This window comes from Castor canadensis, chromosome 9, assembly GCF_047511655.1.
Source record: "Castor canadensis chromosome 9, mCasCan1.hap1v2, whole genome shotgun sequence".
In the NCBI taxonomy this organism is placed as follows: Eukaryota; Metazoa; Chordata; class Mammalia; order Rodentia; family Castoridae; genus Castor; species Castor canadensis.
This window is the reverse complement of record NC_133394.1, coordinates 151,918,158-151,935,608: the sequence shown is the minus strand read 5'-3', so window position 1 is coordinate 151,935,608 and position 17,451 is coordinate 151,918,158. Positions and strand designations below refer to the sequence as shown.

Below are 17,451 nucleotides of genomic sequence, written 5' to 3'. Positions count from 1 at the left end.
GTTGTCGATAACTTAGGAACTTGTAGGAAAATCTAGCTATAAAATTCCCTTTCTGACTCCTTCCTCTGTCCTCTTAGTTTCTTCTTACCCCTTTTTTTGTACTTATTAAAAAATCTGAGAAGTGGTTGGCTTTGGCACATTTTATTTTTCCTCCTTAGTTATGGTAACCATCAGTTGATTTTATTTTTAAGTGGATATGCCCCTTATCTGAAATCCTAAAGTCATGGATTTTAACCTGTAAAGCAGGAAAGGGCTCTAAAACTGCTTCTGAAACTAGGTACCTACCTTCCATTCTTCACCAGTAAATGGTCCAGGATGCAAGCCCTGTGCTCATACCATTTGGGGCTGGAGTCCTGGTCTGCCCTGCAGGTTGTTCTCTTTGGGCAAGTCACTTAACCAACTGAGCCTCTGTTTCCTAATGTGCAGAATGGACAACTGGGATGATTAAATGAGACGCGTGAAGTGCCTCACATAATGGGGACACTGAGTACTTGCTAGCAGATGTTATTGTTACTGACAGTTTAATTTAGTTAAAAAAATAATAATAGCAAAACATAGATTACTAATGAGGAAACGGGCTCAGGAAGCTAAGAAACTTCTTGGGAACCAGATTAAATTAGTGACCAAGCTAGGACCCAGGACCTAGATGTCTGACACATGGTTCTGTGCATTCCTTCTAAGATGAAGGCTTCTGGCTCCAGGCAATACAGTTAAACAAACGAATTCTGTCCTACAGATAGAGAGGAAGCAAGAGCTGTGAGGAGTCAATCTTGGTTGTGAGCTGCTCAGTGGACATCTTAGTGTACACATTAGTTGTGTACAGAGCAGCGTGAGTTTTGGGGCCCTAGAAAGCAAACCTGGGCAGAGACCTTAGCCCACTATGCACTGGTATTTGTGCTCTTTCTGTCTTTGAGAATGACTTCTCTGCCTTTGAGAAGGGGCAGAAATGACTATCCACATTATTACACTATGCAACACTCAGACTGTGTAGTTGCAACAAATCTAACAGCATACTTTACGTACTGCATTATTTGTGTATATTTTATATTTTTTTGTTCGTGTAAGTATAGTCATGTAGCTTCACTAGAATATATAAGCTTCATCTGAGTAGAGACCTTTTGTCTTCTGCATCCTTTTGCTGAATTTGTGAGTAAATGCATTTCCCTGATGCGAAAGTGGAGTGTGGACTCATGTGCCATACAGCTAGTCTGCGGACCCATTTCCAGCTCTGAATGCTAGTCCATCCCTCCTTCCAAAGCCTGACCAGCACTCATAGTTTTCATCATGCCAGTTTTTGTCAGTGTTTCTGTTCAAACTTCCTTATGCTATAAATTTCTTTGTTGTGTTTAATGCAGTGCTATAAAAGTTCCAAGGACCAGCAGCCTCAGATGGAAGTGCCACTCCAAGGCTGCAACATTACATATATCCCGAAAGACAGCAAAAAGAAGAAGCATGAGCTGAAAATCACCCAGCAAGGCACAGACCCCCTTGTTCTCGCAGTCCAGAGCAAGGAGCAGGCGGAGCAGTGGCTGAAGGTAAGTTGTCTGTTTGAGTCTGAGTCAATGTCACTTCTAAACCTCCCTTCCTAAGAGCTGTGGATCCAACCCAGGGCCTCTTGCAGGGTAGGCAAACATCTTACCACTGAGCCATGCTCCCAGCCCCCTTCTGTGTTTATTTTGTCTTTGATAGCTGAACACAGGTTCACAAGAATCCCGTTTCAACTGGCTAGCATCTAAAGGAGGCTGCCCCTCCTTGCAGGCTGCCTCTAGGACTTCCTCTTTTACGCTTATTTTCTGTAGTTTCACTTTATTGTGTCTGGATGTGCATTCTTTTTCATTTATTCTGCTTTGAGTATTTTGGACTTATTAAATGTGTGGATTGTCATTGTTCTGTGTTTCAGAAATAATTTTCAACAACTTTCTTAAAATACAGCTTTGCTCCATGGCCATCTTCCCTGAGACAGTGTTTAATATGCAAGACTTCCACAGTAACACTTGTCTTCTCCTGCATTTACTGACCTTTTTTCTTCTTCTTTTGTCTGGCTTACTCTTTCCTTGTTACCTTCCAGTTCTCTGTTTCTCCCTTTGGTTGTTTCTATTCTGCTGTTTGATTTGTTTTGTTCTCTGTGTTCTTGATTTGATTGTGGAAGGAAGCTGCCTTATTCTGTTCAGGCTGTTCTAATAAAATATGAACAATTTGCCTGTAGAGTTCTGGAGGCTAGAAGTCCAACGTCAAGCTGCCTACAGATTTGGTCTCTGGCAATGGCCCATGTTCTCATAGAGACCTCTTCTCGTTTGTCCTCACATGGTAGAAGGGGGAGGCAACCCTCTGGGGCCTTTTTTACAGGGGCACTAATTCCATCCCTGAGGGTTCCACCCTATGACCTCGTCACCTCCCAAATTCCCTACCTCCTACCTCTACCACTTTGGATGTTAGGGTCTCAACAAATTAGAGGGAACATAGTCTATAGTTTTCAATTCTAGGATTACTAGTTGGTTCATTTTGAAACTGAAAATATCACTTGTATAGTTTTAAATTTCTTTTAGAAATATTTTTCTCCCTTGATCTTCATGAATGTAATAGGCATGGAGGTTCTGACTGTGAGCTTTGACAAAGTGGGACCTGGTTCTGTTGTCTCTTGGCTCCTTCTTGCTCAGGTCAATTTTTCTTGTTGTATGTTGGGGTATCTGGTGTTCATGCTGGTTATTGTATTTGGGAAGTAAATTATTGAAATAATTTTATAATAGTTTTATTGAGGTATAATTCACATACCAAAAGTTCACCTTTTTAAAGTACAACTCATAGGTTTTAGTATTTCACACAGTTATGCAGCCATCATCATAACAGGACATTTTCTTCACCCCCAGAAAAGCACTGAACCCACCAGCAGTCACTGCACCCACCCACCCCCCAGTCCTTGGCAGCCATGAATCTGCTTTCTGTCTCTGGACAGCTGCCTGTTCTCAGCATTTCACGTACATGGACTCCTGCTACACATGGCCTTTGGCAACTGGCTTCTGTCACTCAGCATCCTGCTTCAAGGTCCACACTTTATCCTTTTTATGTCATATGTGGAAAACCATCGCTGAATCCAAGGCCCTGGTGACTTTTACCCATGACTTTTTCTTATGGTGTTAGCTCTTGAATTGAGGTTTATGGTGCAGTCTGACTTTATTTTTACATGTAGTGTGTGGGAGAGTTCACTGCATTCTTCTTCATGTGAGTGTCCAGTGGTCCCTGTGGAAATAAATTTATACCGAGGACTGTGTTTTCTTCCACCCTCAAGCCTTCTCTTCTGCCTCTGTCACTCATTCGGGGTGCTGGCTCCCACATATCAGTGTGGTCTCATTTCAGAGCTTGTACTTCACAGCTTGAGTTCTGCCTGTGGTTCATTTCAGGCTGGCTTAGCTCTCTTTCACTCATTCCAAGGAATATTCCTTGTGGTCCCCACCCCGATGGTGAGGGTTTTGCCAGGTGCCTCGCTCCCCCTTCCCAAAGAGCCAGCACAGGTGCTGCCTGGTCTCTCTGCTGCCCCCTCTAGGGTGACCCTCTGCATTCCTGGTTCTTCTGGTTCTTGGCCAACAACTCCATACTAGCACAGCAGTGCCTCCTGCTTATAGGAGGGCACTGAACATGTTTGTCTAGCCCATCCTTACCTGTGTTACCTGTTGTGAACACAGGGTGGGGAGATGGGGACACTTTATAACTGTGCTTCCTGTCATACCTGGGTGTCCTGGAAACCATGAGCAGGAAGATTCAACTCTGGATGGCCACCATGCCTTGACTGCATACAGAACACACATCTGAGGTCTTTTTAATTCTGTCAGCAGTGGCTCTGGCTTCCTGAAATCTGTAACCTAGAGGTTGAGGAGAGCATTTTTCCTGGTTCTGTTGTCCTGGAGTCCTGTGCTCAGGAGTTTCTCCTGCAGGGTTTGCATAGCCGTCTAGAGACTCAGACCTCCTTGTGCTATAGACCAAAGCTCACAGTCAGGGTCTCAGAGCCTTCCAAGGTTGGCAGAGCACTTTCCTACCTTTGTCTCTTAACTTCATGTCACTATTAGTGTTTCATGTGACAGCTGCAGGATCACGTCTTATGCCACCCTCCTCTGTGATCAGCAGGGATCAAGCTGAAAGTTAAGATCAAGTTTTCTGACTTCACGTTTCATTCTCATTCTGTGGGGTCATCTAACGGCTTGCCATTTTCTCTTCTGTCCTTCACTTGTATGATCTGAGCCCTATACCTCAGTGAGGGGAAGCACAGTCACGGAGCAAGCGAGAAGCCATCTGGATGGCCGTTTCCTGCCCCTCGTCCCACTCTTGGCTGGCTGGCCCCTGTTTGGTGCTTAACTGCCCCTTAGTGGAGAGTGTTGGAGGACACCCTGACTTGTGAGCCTTCTCCTACTTCCCCTGCCCTCCTGATTGTTGGACAGCGCACACCTGCTACAGAATCACGCCCTCACTGCTGTTGCTGTGATGTGATGTCCTCTGTGCAGCTGACATACAGTGCAAACGGCACTGCATGATGCTGATGGGGTGAAATGGGCTTGCACCCTGCTTCCCTGGCACTGAGATACTTGCAGACAGAGGCATTTAGCTGAATGCCAGCTAATTTCAAGAACTTTGATTGTAGTGTTGCTGGTGTTTCTTAAAAGGGCGGTGTATAACACAGGGTAAATGATCTGTTTCTGGGAGTTTGAATTGGGTAGTTACTCTAATGTTTGCACTGTTATCTCCATAACATCAGACAGTAGGAGAAGAAGGAGCTCTGATTAGAAATGAATGCCATATGGCACCATCATTTCCCTCATTACAGGATTTTAGTTATTTTTGACTAGCTGAGTCCTGAGATGGTCTAGTCTAGTTTCTCCCAGATATCATTAGTGGTCAGTCAGCTGCCTTACCAGAATCACCTGGAGACTTTAAAAATAGGTTCTCAGTGGTTCTGATTTATTAGGGACTTAAAGATCTTTTTTTTCCCTTGTTTTCTTTGTATTACTATTGTTTTATTTTATTTTTTTTTTGGTGGTACTGAGATTGAACTCAGGGCTTACTAGGCGAGCCCTCTACCCTTGAGACATATGCTTAATCCTTTTGTTTTAGTTTGTTTTTCACATAGGGTCTCATGGTTTTGCCAGAGAGCCTCCTACCCCTGCCTTCTATGTAGCTGGGACTACAGATAGGTGCCACCATGCCTGGCCTCTCATATCTTTTTAAGGGAACTTCCATCCTGAATTTAGTCTTTATTGGTATATGGGTATGCTTTGTTTTCCCTTGTATTTTTGGGGGTGGGCATCTTTCCCCACTCCAAGTGTAAGGCTTGGAACCCAGGTCCTTGTGCTTGCTAGGCAGCCCTCTACTACAGAGCTACATCCCCAACCTGTCTGAGTGTGCTTTTTAACAAGTGCTTCCACCTATGTGTGCATATGCCATGAGCAATCTAGTTTCTTATTTTAAAATTTCTACATAAAAGCTTCAGGGTTTGGTCACTCAGAATTGTCTTGTCCCCATACTCATGGGCTTATGTGCTGTGAGTACTCTGTGTGTCCCCTGGGCCATGTGTCATGGCCACAACAAGACAGGTGCCTCACATGGGACCTGCTGGTTGAGGATGTGAACTTACTCATCACTTGACGTTGCAAGTTGTGGTGTTGTCTGTACTCTTTCACCTTGGCCAGTGTGTCGGAGAGCAGCCATTGTTTTCCATGCATCTGTCAGTTTCTCTGTGCATACGAAGCAGACAGAAATCCAGACTTAACCCCTCAGCCTCTCCTGTTCTTTACACCTGAACAATGTAGAGACCAGAGCACTTCCTCTTTCCATTTTACAGTATGTAATGCCTCAGCCTGTGAGTGGGCCACGGGGAAGAAATCTTCCATTCAAGGGCAGCAGGTTGTTTCAGTCTTTTGCTGTGATAGACAATTTCATAATAAACAGCCCAGCATATGTCACTCCACACTTCACTCCTCTGTAGGCTAAATCCCAGCAGGAATGGCTGCCTGTGTGAAGGTTTTACCATCTGGAATCTGGATATGTTGCCAGCTCACTCTTCTCCGGGAGGGTTACCAATTTTCTCTCCCTCCAGCAATAAAAGATTGGCCAACAGAGTATGTTAGCAAACTGTTGAACTCTTTCCCTCCTCCACCCCGCCTTTTATCTTTTCTTTCTTTTTATTCCCACAGAAGACAGGTAATGCACGGGCATTGTAACGTATTAAGGGAGGTACATCTTACACAATGGTGTGAAAGCCCCATCACCATGCTTATGAACCACTGAAGGACACTGGAGACATGGCAGTGGTGTCATAGCACCTGAGGTTTCAGGCAGAATTAGATGAGCCGAGTTGAAACAGAGTTTCCAAGTGATTTTAAAGTGCTTTGAGAATCACTCAAGAATCACACAAGTTGACAGCACACACTGTCAGTGTAGGTCCTGGATCCTGGGTGAGCGTGTGTCTATGTACAATTTAAATGTCTTATGTGCTGTGCATAAGGGGCCAGCTCTCTGAGCCTGCTGTTGGTTGTTTGGGGTTTGGTTTTAGCTCAACAGCCAGTGTCACCTTGTTGGTCTCTGCCAGTTACTCTTGCCCCTGACCTTTTGTGCCTGGAAGACATCTCTCTGCCCTGCACTCTGTATCCCAGTGCATTGCTGCCTTATGCACTGGGAAGCCAGAACCTCCCTGGAGGGGGTTCACTACACTTCCTGCCTCCCTTGCAGAGCAGCTGCCTTGCACCTGGGACGAGTGCTTTGTATCTCAGGGCTGTCTGAACCCTGCTCCCTTGCTCATGCCTTCTGTGTCATCCTCACATGCTCAGGAGGGGCTCCAGAGGGGCTGGTCAGTGAGTGTAGGCTCCGTCCCCCATTGGGCACCTTGGATTTTAGCCAGCAAGTCTAGCTGCGTACATGACTGTGACATCTTGGCAAGGCTCTTCCCTTTGCCCCACTATCACGGTGTCCCTCCACCCACCATCCCACCAGGTAGAGGACACGCATGGATCTCCTCTTTGTACTACGTCTACGTCTCTTCACGTTTAGGAGTTAGTTCATTAAGGTTTCTCTGCATCTTCATTGCTTGGGTGGACTGGAAGAGCACTATGACTTCTTTAGCTCCTTTTGCATTTCTCAGGGCGAAGGTGATAGTCTTGGGTGTCTTTTCTCTTGGGTGTCTTGTCCTCTTTTCTTTTCATCAGTCTTACTGGAAGTTATCAATTTTATTAGTTCTCTCAAAAACAAACAAATTTTGGCTCTCGATTTTTTTTCTGTAGTATGGTTGTTTTCTACTTTATTTAAAATTCTCTTTTACCTTCAGCATTTTGCTTCTGTGTTTGTGTGCCGCAATTCATGGTAGTTGTCCTACTTTCTTGAAGTGGACACAAGCATCCTTGAGCTTTAGCTGTTTTTCTTTGTGCTTAAAACTATTTCCTTATAGCTACATCCTATATGTTCTGATATTTTATGCTTTTATTGTCATTCAGTTCAAAATATTTTGTAAGTTATATTGCTTTCTCTTTTACTAATGGTGTATTTAGAAATACATTGTCTATTTTTCCAATATTTGGTGATTTAAAAAATTGTGTATTTAAAAAATTTCTAATTTAGTTCCAATTTAGTGTTATGACTATTGATTTCATAGCTTAGAAATTCACAGACCTGTTTTATTGTTCAGTGTATAGGTAGTTTTTGTAAATGTTCTGTCTACTTACAATGGGTATGTAGCTTTCAGTTGCTTGATGTACTGGTGTATATATATTTGTACATCACAGACTGTAACTATCAGGTTCATGTCTTCTGTATCCTTAATAATTTTTTCTTGTTTTTTTTTTCAAAATAATATGAAACCTTGTAGTGATGGTTTTGTGTGAAGTAAGTCAATGCTATTGTCGTAGCTTTTTATTTCACCTCATAAAGGTCACAGCTTTATGATTGGGATAGACTAAAAAAAGAACTGTGATCATTAAAAAAAAAAAATTCTCCACCTTGCTGGAAATTGGTGTGTCTGTCAGAGAGAGAGGAGCAGGGTGGGGACTGGGAATCCAAAGTATGCCCTGGGAGTGCCCCTGACTCGTGGTGTTTGGGTCATCTGTGTGTCAAATGGAGGTAATGCTTATGAGAATTATCAACAAGGTAGAAGGAGAAGATGACCTGAGTGCATCTGTAGAGCCATAACGAACAGCCAAAATATGAAAATATGGTAATGCTTCTATCACTCCTTCAGATTCCTCCGGAAGCTCTAAGACAATATCAGGAATTGGTTTATGAGCCTAGGCTGCTTTATCTCACATTGTTCAAAACTTGTGATCCCGGATTTTGGTATTTTGAAACATGGCTTTAATGTAACAATTAAAAATCCTTTAATTACTACACACATGCCTTTGCCAAGCATGACAAACATGAGGACGGCGCTAACGTACACATGACTGCACACCCATCATCAGTCACTGCTGCCAGAGCCGTTTCTCTTGTCTGCCTGTAACTTCCATTACCAGCAGCTCTTGCCAAAATTAACTCGTGTGTGTGTGTGTGTGTGTGTGTGTGTGTGTGTGTGTGCATGCACACGTGTGCCCATGCTGCAAACACGGGCCGTTGCATAGAGGTCAAACAGAAGACAAGAGCCAGTATTCCCAGAAACAAAATGGTCGGGTTTCCTTAAAAAATGTGCAGAGATTGTGTTTCTAGAGAGGATGGTTCAAGTTAGAAACAAACAAAATACCACAAACATAAAACGATTTGTTTTTGGAGGACTTGTGATTTTGCTTTTGAATAACTGTCTTAAATACTTGTTGAACTTCTCACAAAACACAGCTCTTAAATAGAAATGGTATAGAGCTTGTTCACAGGCCTTCTAGAGACCCTTATCTATCACTCTCATTATCTGTCATTCAGCCCTGCAGGTGCTTTCGTACTGAGCAGACACTCTATGGCTTTGGGGTTGTAGCAGGGCAGACTGGTGGACTCTCATGGCAGGAGCAGGTGGCAGAGGATCTGTTCACCTCATGGTGGTCAGGAAGAAAAAACAGAGAAAGGGGCCAGGGTCCCCATATCCCCTTCAAGGACATTCCCTTGGTGACCTGTCTTGCTCGCAGTAGGCTCTGCCTCAGGCTGGCACCAGGGCCTTTGGGGACATTTCAGATCCAAACCACCCCAGGAGACCCAAGTAGGCTGCCTGGAGACAGGAGGCCAGGCTGAGTGCTAAAGGAGGAGCTCTGTTTAACTATGAGGAAATGCACACCTCTGACAGGGAACACCACACACACACACACACACACACACACACACGAGGCTGGTGAGAATATATGGAGTAGCTCTGCCAAAGACTGTGCATATCGTCCCCCATTTTGGAACAAGAGCGACAGAGAAGACAGGTGTTTTTGGAATGAGAGCTTTTGCCAAGGCTGTAGGTCTCTGTGGGCTCTGTTTTAGGGAGTGCACCCTTTTAGTACAAAATGAAGCACTTGTCAAGTTCAGGTTTGTTTGTGTAATTGAAACACATTTTCCTTTATTTAAAGCTGTAATTGTGGGAAAGAGCTGAGGTTTACTTAAGGCTGGTTATGGGAGAGGTGCTGGGCGGCTGCTTCACACTTTCCACCAGTCCTTTTTCACTGCAAAGTCCTGAGGCATTACTTTATGTATGTTTTAGTTCAGAGTGAGGCTCAGCCTTGCTCAGGTAGCAAGTGGAAGAACTTTGTTGAGCACAAAATTTCAGGAGTTTCCCATTATATTACACTCCTTCCCTGGAGAAAAGACAAAGTCTTGTCCTAAATTAAATATAAATGTGCCTTCTCAATTGAAGATTTAAGGATTGGGGCAGGGGAGGGAATAAAAACATACAACAAAAAAAAGTGAAATTAGCATGGAAGTGAGGCAAGCAGAGAGAGGAATGGCCTTTCACCTCCTGCTGCGGTAGAGAAGCCAGCCTTTCCCTCAGGCTGCCTTTGGAAGGCTCTGGTCACTGGATGGGCGTCACATTTGGTCATGCTTTCACACTTCAGAATTTGTAAGGGGGAAAACATTGCAGTGAGCCCTTGGGGCTTCTTTAATTTTCTTCCTTTCCTTTTCATCTCCAGTGTGGACCCCTGCTCTGTTGTTTGCTCAGGGAGGGCTGAGGGGAAAGGCAGCTGGAGACACTGCCTAGAGTCAGATCCAGCATAGCCAGGCAAGTCTGGAGCTGGGTTGAGTTGCACAGTGGCTACATGGATATCTGGACTATGGATTTGACTCACATTGCAACTGAATTCCAAAGAGAGTAGACAGCATTTTGAGATGTTTTACTGCTGACTTTGCAGAGGAGAATGCAAGTTCCACACGTGCTTGGACTTGGTCTATCATTCTTAGTTCACATCCCCACTCCCAGGCCATGGCCATGTCTGGCTGTTGTATGAGCTCAGGAGTGATGAAGTAATGAATGAGTGACCATGTAGGGATGAGCCAGCTGCAAAGGCACTGATGCTAGGATCGTGACCCCCAGGGTGGCCTTCCCACCTGTGTGCAGCTACCTTCCAATCACTCTGAGCTGACAGCCTGAGTTTTAAAGACACTCATGTTAGTGACAGTGCTGACAATCACAGAAGCCCCCTTTTGAAGGTGGCAGTGCCAGAAACCCACTTGGGCATCTTGTGTGCAAGGTCTCATGCTCTTTATTTAGCCATGTCCTCTTGACTCTTTTCTTTGCTAGTGAGAAAACTGAGGCTCAGAGAGGATAAATACTTTTGTCAAGGCTGCATAACTAGGTTCTTGCCTTGAAATTCTCTGAGGAAATAGAATTAGACAGGAACATTCTCAAACTCGAGCCCGAACTCCTGCATCTGCACGCTGCCCTCTGTTCAGGGAGATGGCACCTTTAGCAAGAAAAGCGTCCCTCTGCCAACCTTCTCCCTCCAGCTGTGTCTTGTCCTTCCTTCACACTCTTTTTCCCTCCAGCTGGGCTCTCTCCAGACTCTCTGCTCCCCTGTCAGAGGGATCCTCTCATGGGGTCACCTGTCTGCTGTCTCCTGGCTCCCCTCCTTCCTGGAGTCCTCTTCTCCCCCCAGACCTGAAGTGTTGTGTGACTCCCTTTCCTTATAGTGCTACTCCTCACAGCACTGGGGACGAGGTCCTTTTACTGTTGTAGCTCTTAATGCTGCCTTATGTCTTTTGGTAACGCTTACTGTTTGTGATGATATCTGAACTACATGGGAGGAAATTCCACAAGAGTTGGAACCTTGAACGCATTTTTCTACTGTTTTCCCAACTCTGGGTCAGTACAAGATGGACAGTGGTTTGGTAAATGAGTGAGTGAGTGAGTGGACACAGAAATTCTGCCATCATTCCATGTCAGGCGCTGTTGACCCTGAGTTCCCACTGTACTGTAGGCTGCTGTTCTCATGTGGTTTGACCACTCTTGGGGTTTCTGCCTCTAGTTAGACTCAGGCTGTGTCTCTACTTTCCACAGGTAATCAAGGAAGCCTACAGTAGCTGCAGTGGCCCCACAGATTCAGAGTGTGCTGCCCCACCAGGCGCCTCAGTGCACAAGGCAGAGCTGGAGAAGGTAAGGCACCTCCTGCCCGGGTGGTGACCTCACACAATGTGTGGCCCTCTCCACTCGGAGGAGGGCGTGGCTTTGTTAATGTGTTCATTTTCACAGTCGGCGTGCAGCTTCATTGCACACAGTGTGACATTTTCATGCACACTCAAATCATGGTAACACCTCAGGCCTTGGTCATCTCATTGTGCTGGGTCCTTCAGTTTTGCTCGAAGTTTTCACCACACTCTGAGAATTTCTGCACCGCTGTTTGAAGAAGGCCTGCAGTCCTGCCTTGTTTGCATTTTCAGGGCCTGTTTTGGACTGAGCTCTCAGTAGTCATTTCATGGACTGTGTGGTTTGTTTTATTCCCAGTGATGGATGGAGACGTGGATTTAAAGGTGTGAACACTGTATTGTACTGAGTGAGGTCTGAGTGCAAGTCTATCTCTGTGCAGGACACAGCAACAGTTTATAAATATGGCTCCCCGAGGTTTATTCCCAACAGGCCAGGATGCAGCTCCGTGTCTCTGCTTTGTGCTCACTTTCCTATTGGAAGGCAGAGTAAGAACACAGCCATGTGCAGGAGGTGGGAGCCTGCTGTCTGAACACCCCTGCTTGCCAGAAGTATGTGGGCCCATCACTGTGGCTCCATGTGTCCAGGTCTGCTCACACACTATTTGTTGTACATAATTGACACTATTTTCTTAGAGACCCCTGGCTTCCGACCTGCCAGGCTTTTTGGTCTATCCAGGCCTTCACAGGCCTTTGGCCTCGTTGGGCAGGCCCATCCATCATGGAGGACAACTGCTTGCTCAGAGTCACTGATTTAAGTCATCTAGAAACACCCACTAAGTTGACACATAAAATTAGCTATCTCATATTTTGACAGAACTGACCTGTTCTTGTTTTTTTTTTTTTAATTCCTGACTTTAAAACTAATTCCTGCTAATTGTAGAAAATTTAGAAAGACTAGGCTGGCCTCAAAATTTGTAAGACTCCTGTTTCAGCCTCCTGAGTTGGGATTACAGGTATGTATTACCATGCCCAGCTCTTTTCTTCCTTTTTGAAGCTATCTTCTAGCACCTGCCAGACCTGGATTCCATGGGATGCTGATAGATGTGAATGCCTGGCAGTGCTGGCTCTCAGTCATAGCACAGTGAACTCAGCACTTACTACGGCATTTGTAGGATTGCAGACATCTGTCTGCCCTCCTTGGCCACTTCACCTGGTCTTGCATTCCAAGTTGAACTTGTGTGCTCCTTATGTCATGGGAGTTGTCTACAGATTTCACCTGTCTGGCTGACCAGTTTCTGTGGCTCTGGGGGTGGTCTGGAGGACATTATTGTGACCGAGGACCCACAGGTTCCTGGATAGGGATGGAAAGAGCCCACGTGCAAACACTGTACCTCATTCAGATGCTCATGTGGAGCCCTAATTATACTCATTAAACACAGATATTAGGACTGAGGTCATGATGAGTGTCCCAGCCCTTGTTCCTTTCTGAGTGAACGTGTGACAAGCATACTTGACGCTCACCCAGTTGCTGGTGAATAAAGGAACATTTATTTCTGAAGGAGAATGTGGCTCAGTGAGGGAATATTTTTTATAATCCTAATATTTTTTCCAAAGTGGTGTGCAGGAAAAGTGGTTTAAGTGAAACAGACCTGGTACTCACTCCTTCCGTGTGAGTATGGTACACCACAGTGAGCTGTGATGTCTCAAAGCAGTCCTGGCGGTCTAACTAGCCTGTAGGTTGAGTTCAGCCCACATTTTCTCCCCTTTGCAGAAAATTTCACTGACCTATCAAACATCACAGGCCATGTGGCCATTGGGGGAATAACATAGCCCTTTGTGTCCTTCCAGAAACTGTCTTCAGAGAGACCCAGCTCCGACGGAGAGGGCATCATGGAAAATGGGATCACCACATGTAACGGGAAAGAGCAGGGTGAGTGTTCACGTGTGCCAGAACATGCAGACTTCAACACAGTGGCAACTATGACGGGATTATATGAAAGGTGCCAGCGCTCCGTCATGCCAGTGTCACCATCACAGTCCTGGTCACACTGATGTCTTGCCAGGCCTCCACCGCAGCTGTTCCTGGTCTTCATTCTGCACCTTGTGCTCTGAGTACTCACAGTAGGCTGCTCCCCACGGACTGCTCTGAGAAGCACTGTCCCAGGAGCAGACGTGTGTTGCTTAGAGACCTCTGGGTCATCTGTCCTGAGCACCTGTTCCCCATTGCTGAGTCTCCATTTCTAACCTTTAAAATGAGGCCAGTCCTACAGGTTTCTGATTTCTGAGAATGTATTCATTTCACCCTACATTTAAATTTCTGTAAATGGTGGTAAAATACAGCACACTGTAGAATTTGCCATCTTAAGCCAGTTCTGGGACATTCAGCCTATTCACAGTGCTGTGCAGTCATCACCTCCTTCCATCTCCAGAACTCTTCCATCTTCCCCGTGGAAGACCTGTCTCCATTAAACAGTGACTCCTGGTCCCCTTTTTCTTCTTTTGCTTCAGAAGCCTCCAGGGGTGGAGACCTGTGGTGTCAGTTTGTGACTGGCTCATCTCACTTAGCATAATGTCTTCAAGGCTCATCCATATTGTAGCTGTGTCAGAGCTTCCTCCCTTTTTGAAACTGACTAGTGTTCCATTCCGTTGATGCATCTGTCTGTCCATGGGCTCTGGGTGGCTTCTACCTCTTGGCTGTTGTGGACAGTGCTGCTGTGAGTCAGGGTGCCAAGTTGGTTGACATCTCTGTTTTGAACTCAGTTTCGTAGCAGTACAAATTACAGTGGAATTCACACTTGTAGGCCTACAATTCTGTGAGCGTTGATAAACACCGTCAGACATGTAACCATCACCACAGTCAACACAGAGAATATCCCTGTAACCCCAAATGTTCCTTTGTGCTCCCTCTGTCACCTCTGCCCTACCCCAGCCATGGCAGCTGCCAAGATGGTTCTCAGCGACCATGGAGGTGTGGGTAGGAATAGCTCAGCCTCTGGGTGACTCTTCTCCTTAGCGCAATGCTCTGACATTCCCTTTGTCACAGCTGGCATCAGCACTGTGCGGGCAGAGCTCCCCATGTGGATGAACTCCAGTAGTTATGCTGCCCCAGTTATTCATTCCAACATGCCTGGAAAGGCCTTTGCATGGACATGTGTTCTGAGGCAGGGGTGGATTGCGAGGTCCCATGGACTCTCACTGCCCCATCACGGCTCGTTTCTGTTTGTCCTCTCTGTTCTGCTGCTCACACGCTGTGGAGTGGTGTGCAGCTGTGGTCTCCCTAGTGATTCACATTGTGGGGCATTTTTACTGTGCTCAATGTCATGCATGTCCTCTGCTGGGATGCCCACTCGGGTCCTTGGCCTGCGTTTTTGCCAGGTGGCTTGTCTCATTTAGCTTGGAGAGCTCTCTGAGTGCTGAGTGTAAGGGCTTGAGCAGACCCTCTTTGCACACACTTCCCCAGTCTGGCTAAATCTCAATCTCCTGAGTGCACTGAGCTGAGGGCTGTGGCTCGTGGTGGATGAGGATTGCTGTCCCCACACAAAGCCAGGCCACTGTACTCTCCTTAGACCTGCGACTGTGGCTGCTCAGGTGAATGACCTGAGCACCCAGACCCTGTCCTTTATGGCCAGCTTAAAACAATCCCTCTCTACCTGGGAAGTGATGTCATCCTACAACAACAGCAGGCTCCTGAGAACCCCAGAGCCCAGACAATCTGACTGCCACCATTAGAGTTCACTCTGAAAGGTCAGGCTGTCTGCTTCCTCATTGTGGTTTTCCAGCTCAGTCCTGTCTGAGTGTAATTTTAGTCCTGTGCATCGGAAGCTGCTCAAGGGAACATATTATCTGTGCCTTCCACAGGCATATTATGTATAATCACAACTGGGGAGTGATCTTTAGGTTTCCCTGAAGTAAGATAACACGATTACATGTTATGGTCCTGCTTTGCTGTTTTGTTTGTTTCAGGGATTTTTGTTTTGCTTTGTTTTGTTTGTGATGGTGTGGGGTCTCACTGTGTTATCCGTGCTGGTCTTAAACTTGTGGCCTAAAGGCATTCTCCTGCCTCATCCTCCCAAGTAGCTGGGACAACAGAGACATGCCACTGCACCCAGCTCTTGCCTCACTGCTGAGGCACAGTGCACACTGGCTTAGCTGCTATGCTTTCTTGTGTCTTATTTCTTATCCCAGTGTACTCGTGTAAGGTGAGGGTCTGTCTGAATACATGTAGCCTGAATACATGTAGCCCTTTTAACTAGAGCACCTTCTGTGCTTTGGAAATATTATTATTATTATTATTATTATTATTATTATTATTATTTTGGCAGCACTGGGCTTTGAACTCAGGGCCTCATGCTTCCCAGGCAGGTGCTCTACCACTGGAGCCATTCACCAGCCCTTGTGTTTTGAAATTAAAAGGTGACATGGTTCAGACATTTTCCTTTGGCTTGCACTGTGCCTTGCACAGGTATAGCTCAGTAAACAGTCACTGAAAGAAGCAAATGGTTAAACGCAGCCCAACCTTCTCTCGGTTTCCTCCTGGCTGCATACTCCTGGCTGCTTGGCTGTGGAGAAATTTTACCTGGGCTTCCTTAGTCCGTCTGTGTGGTGACTCACATGGGTTTCTCTGCCAGCTGCCTCCACGGCTTTGCCTATATATTACAGTCTCACTGAAGATGACAACTCCAGACTCCATTCGGTCAAAGCCAAGAGCTTGGCTCTGAAACTCTTCTTTGAAGGTGGACCCCTGGGTGTCAGACACCAATGCAGTGTGGTTTTCAGTGAATCAGTAAATGTCACATCGATGCTGTCACTACTATGAGGAAAGAGGATCCAGGGCTTCATACCAGGCCCTTTGGTGATGGTTCTTGAAGAGCACTTAGTACCTTTGAGATTCGGTCACTGGCCAGACAGTCTGTGGGTACACTTACTGAATAGGTCATCCCATGGTGTTATCCTCATCCTCCCTCCCTCCCACAGCCTACATAAGGAGCCAGTGTTGATAAACTGGAGTAAATCTATGGCCCAGCTAAGGAGAGCCTTGGGGAGGGTGCCTTTTGGCTGCTCACTGTCCTGGCTGCCAGACACTGAGCTTGGCTGGAACAGGAGGGAGGTGGAGAAGCTTGTGTGTAGGCTCCTGCATCAGTGGTGAACGGCTGGCCACTGCTGCTTTCCCTCTGGGTTTAGTTGAGCCAGAGTGAAGATGACCCAACTGTCCTGACCGCAGATTCTGTCTGGGTGACAAGGAGCTGTGCCTTTGCACTGAGGCTTTGAAATGGGTTCCCAGGACAGTGCTTCGAAAGCAGTGTGTGGGAGGACGTGGGGAAAGGGTGGGAGAGAGGGCAGGAATGGCCTTCTCTGTGCTTTGTTTCTGAGATCATATGAGGCCTTAATCTGATATATTTAAAATAACACAAACATGATAGGACCATGTTGCATCACTCAGCATGGGCTGTGGTAACTGGACACCACAGGCGTCGTTCTTTCACAGTTCTGGAGACCAGAGGTCCAGGGTCCCAGCAGCAGCAGGCTTGGTGTCTGCTGAGGCCTCTCTTCCTTGCTTATAGCTGGCTGCCTTCTCTGTGTGTCCTCATGCAGTCCTGTGTTCCAGTGGAAGGTCTTTGGGAAGGGGCCCTGCAGTCTCGCTCCAGTGCACAGTGCCTTTGGGAGACGGAGTGGCCAAGTCTCCTCTTTCAGAGTTACTCTGGGCCAGAAGGAAGAGCCATGTCTCTCTGCCCTTGTGCTCTCATGCATCTGTTCTGATGTCCTCCCTGATCCCATCCCAACATCACTGGGTTCATAGACTATGCAGTGTCTATGAGGACAGGAGAGGGGTGTGAGTGACTGAGCTGGGAGAACTCTGGATAGAGCAAGTGGAGTGAGTGTCCAGTGATGGGCAAGGGCCCCCTGAGAGGAACTAGCCCTCCTTCGCTCCCCGCAGACCCC

The 17,451-nt window shown here is 46.3% G+C and overlaps 1 protein-coding gene and 1 non-coding gene across 6 annotated transcripts in view; one reads left to right on the top strand and one right to left on the bottom strand.

The window, feature by feature from the left end:
* Afap1 (actin filament associated protein 1) overlaps positions 1-17,451 on the top strand; it is a 134,656-nt gene that overhangs the window by 80,876 nt on the left and 36,329 nt on the right. For all 5 annotated transcript variants that reach the window (XR_012435881.1, XM_074042681.1, XM_074042679.1 and 2 more), the window contains exons 6-8: positions 1,356-1,535; positions 11,426-11,521; positions 13,360-13,441. Coding sequence is in view for 4 of the 5 variants with exons in the window: in XM_074042681.1 (XP_073898782.1) it covers positions 1,356-1,535; positions 11,426-11,521; positions 13,360-13,441 (358 nt within the window). In the remaining variant the exon portion in view is untranslated. The remainder of the gene's footprint in view (positions 1-1,355; positions 1,536-11,425; positions 11,522-13,359; positions 13,442-17,451) is intronic.
* On the bottom strand, positions 6,177-6,278 carry LOC141411292 (small nucleolar RNA U13). Its single transcript, XR_012436082.1, has one exon. It is a non-coding gene; the product is annotated as a small nucleolar RNA U13 (small nucleolar RNA).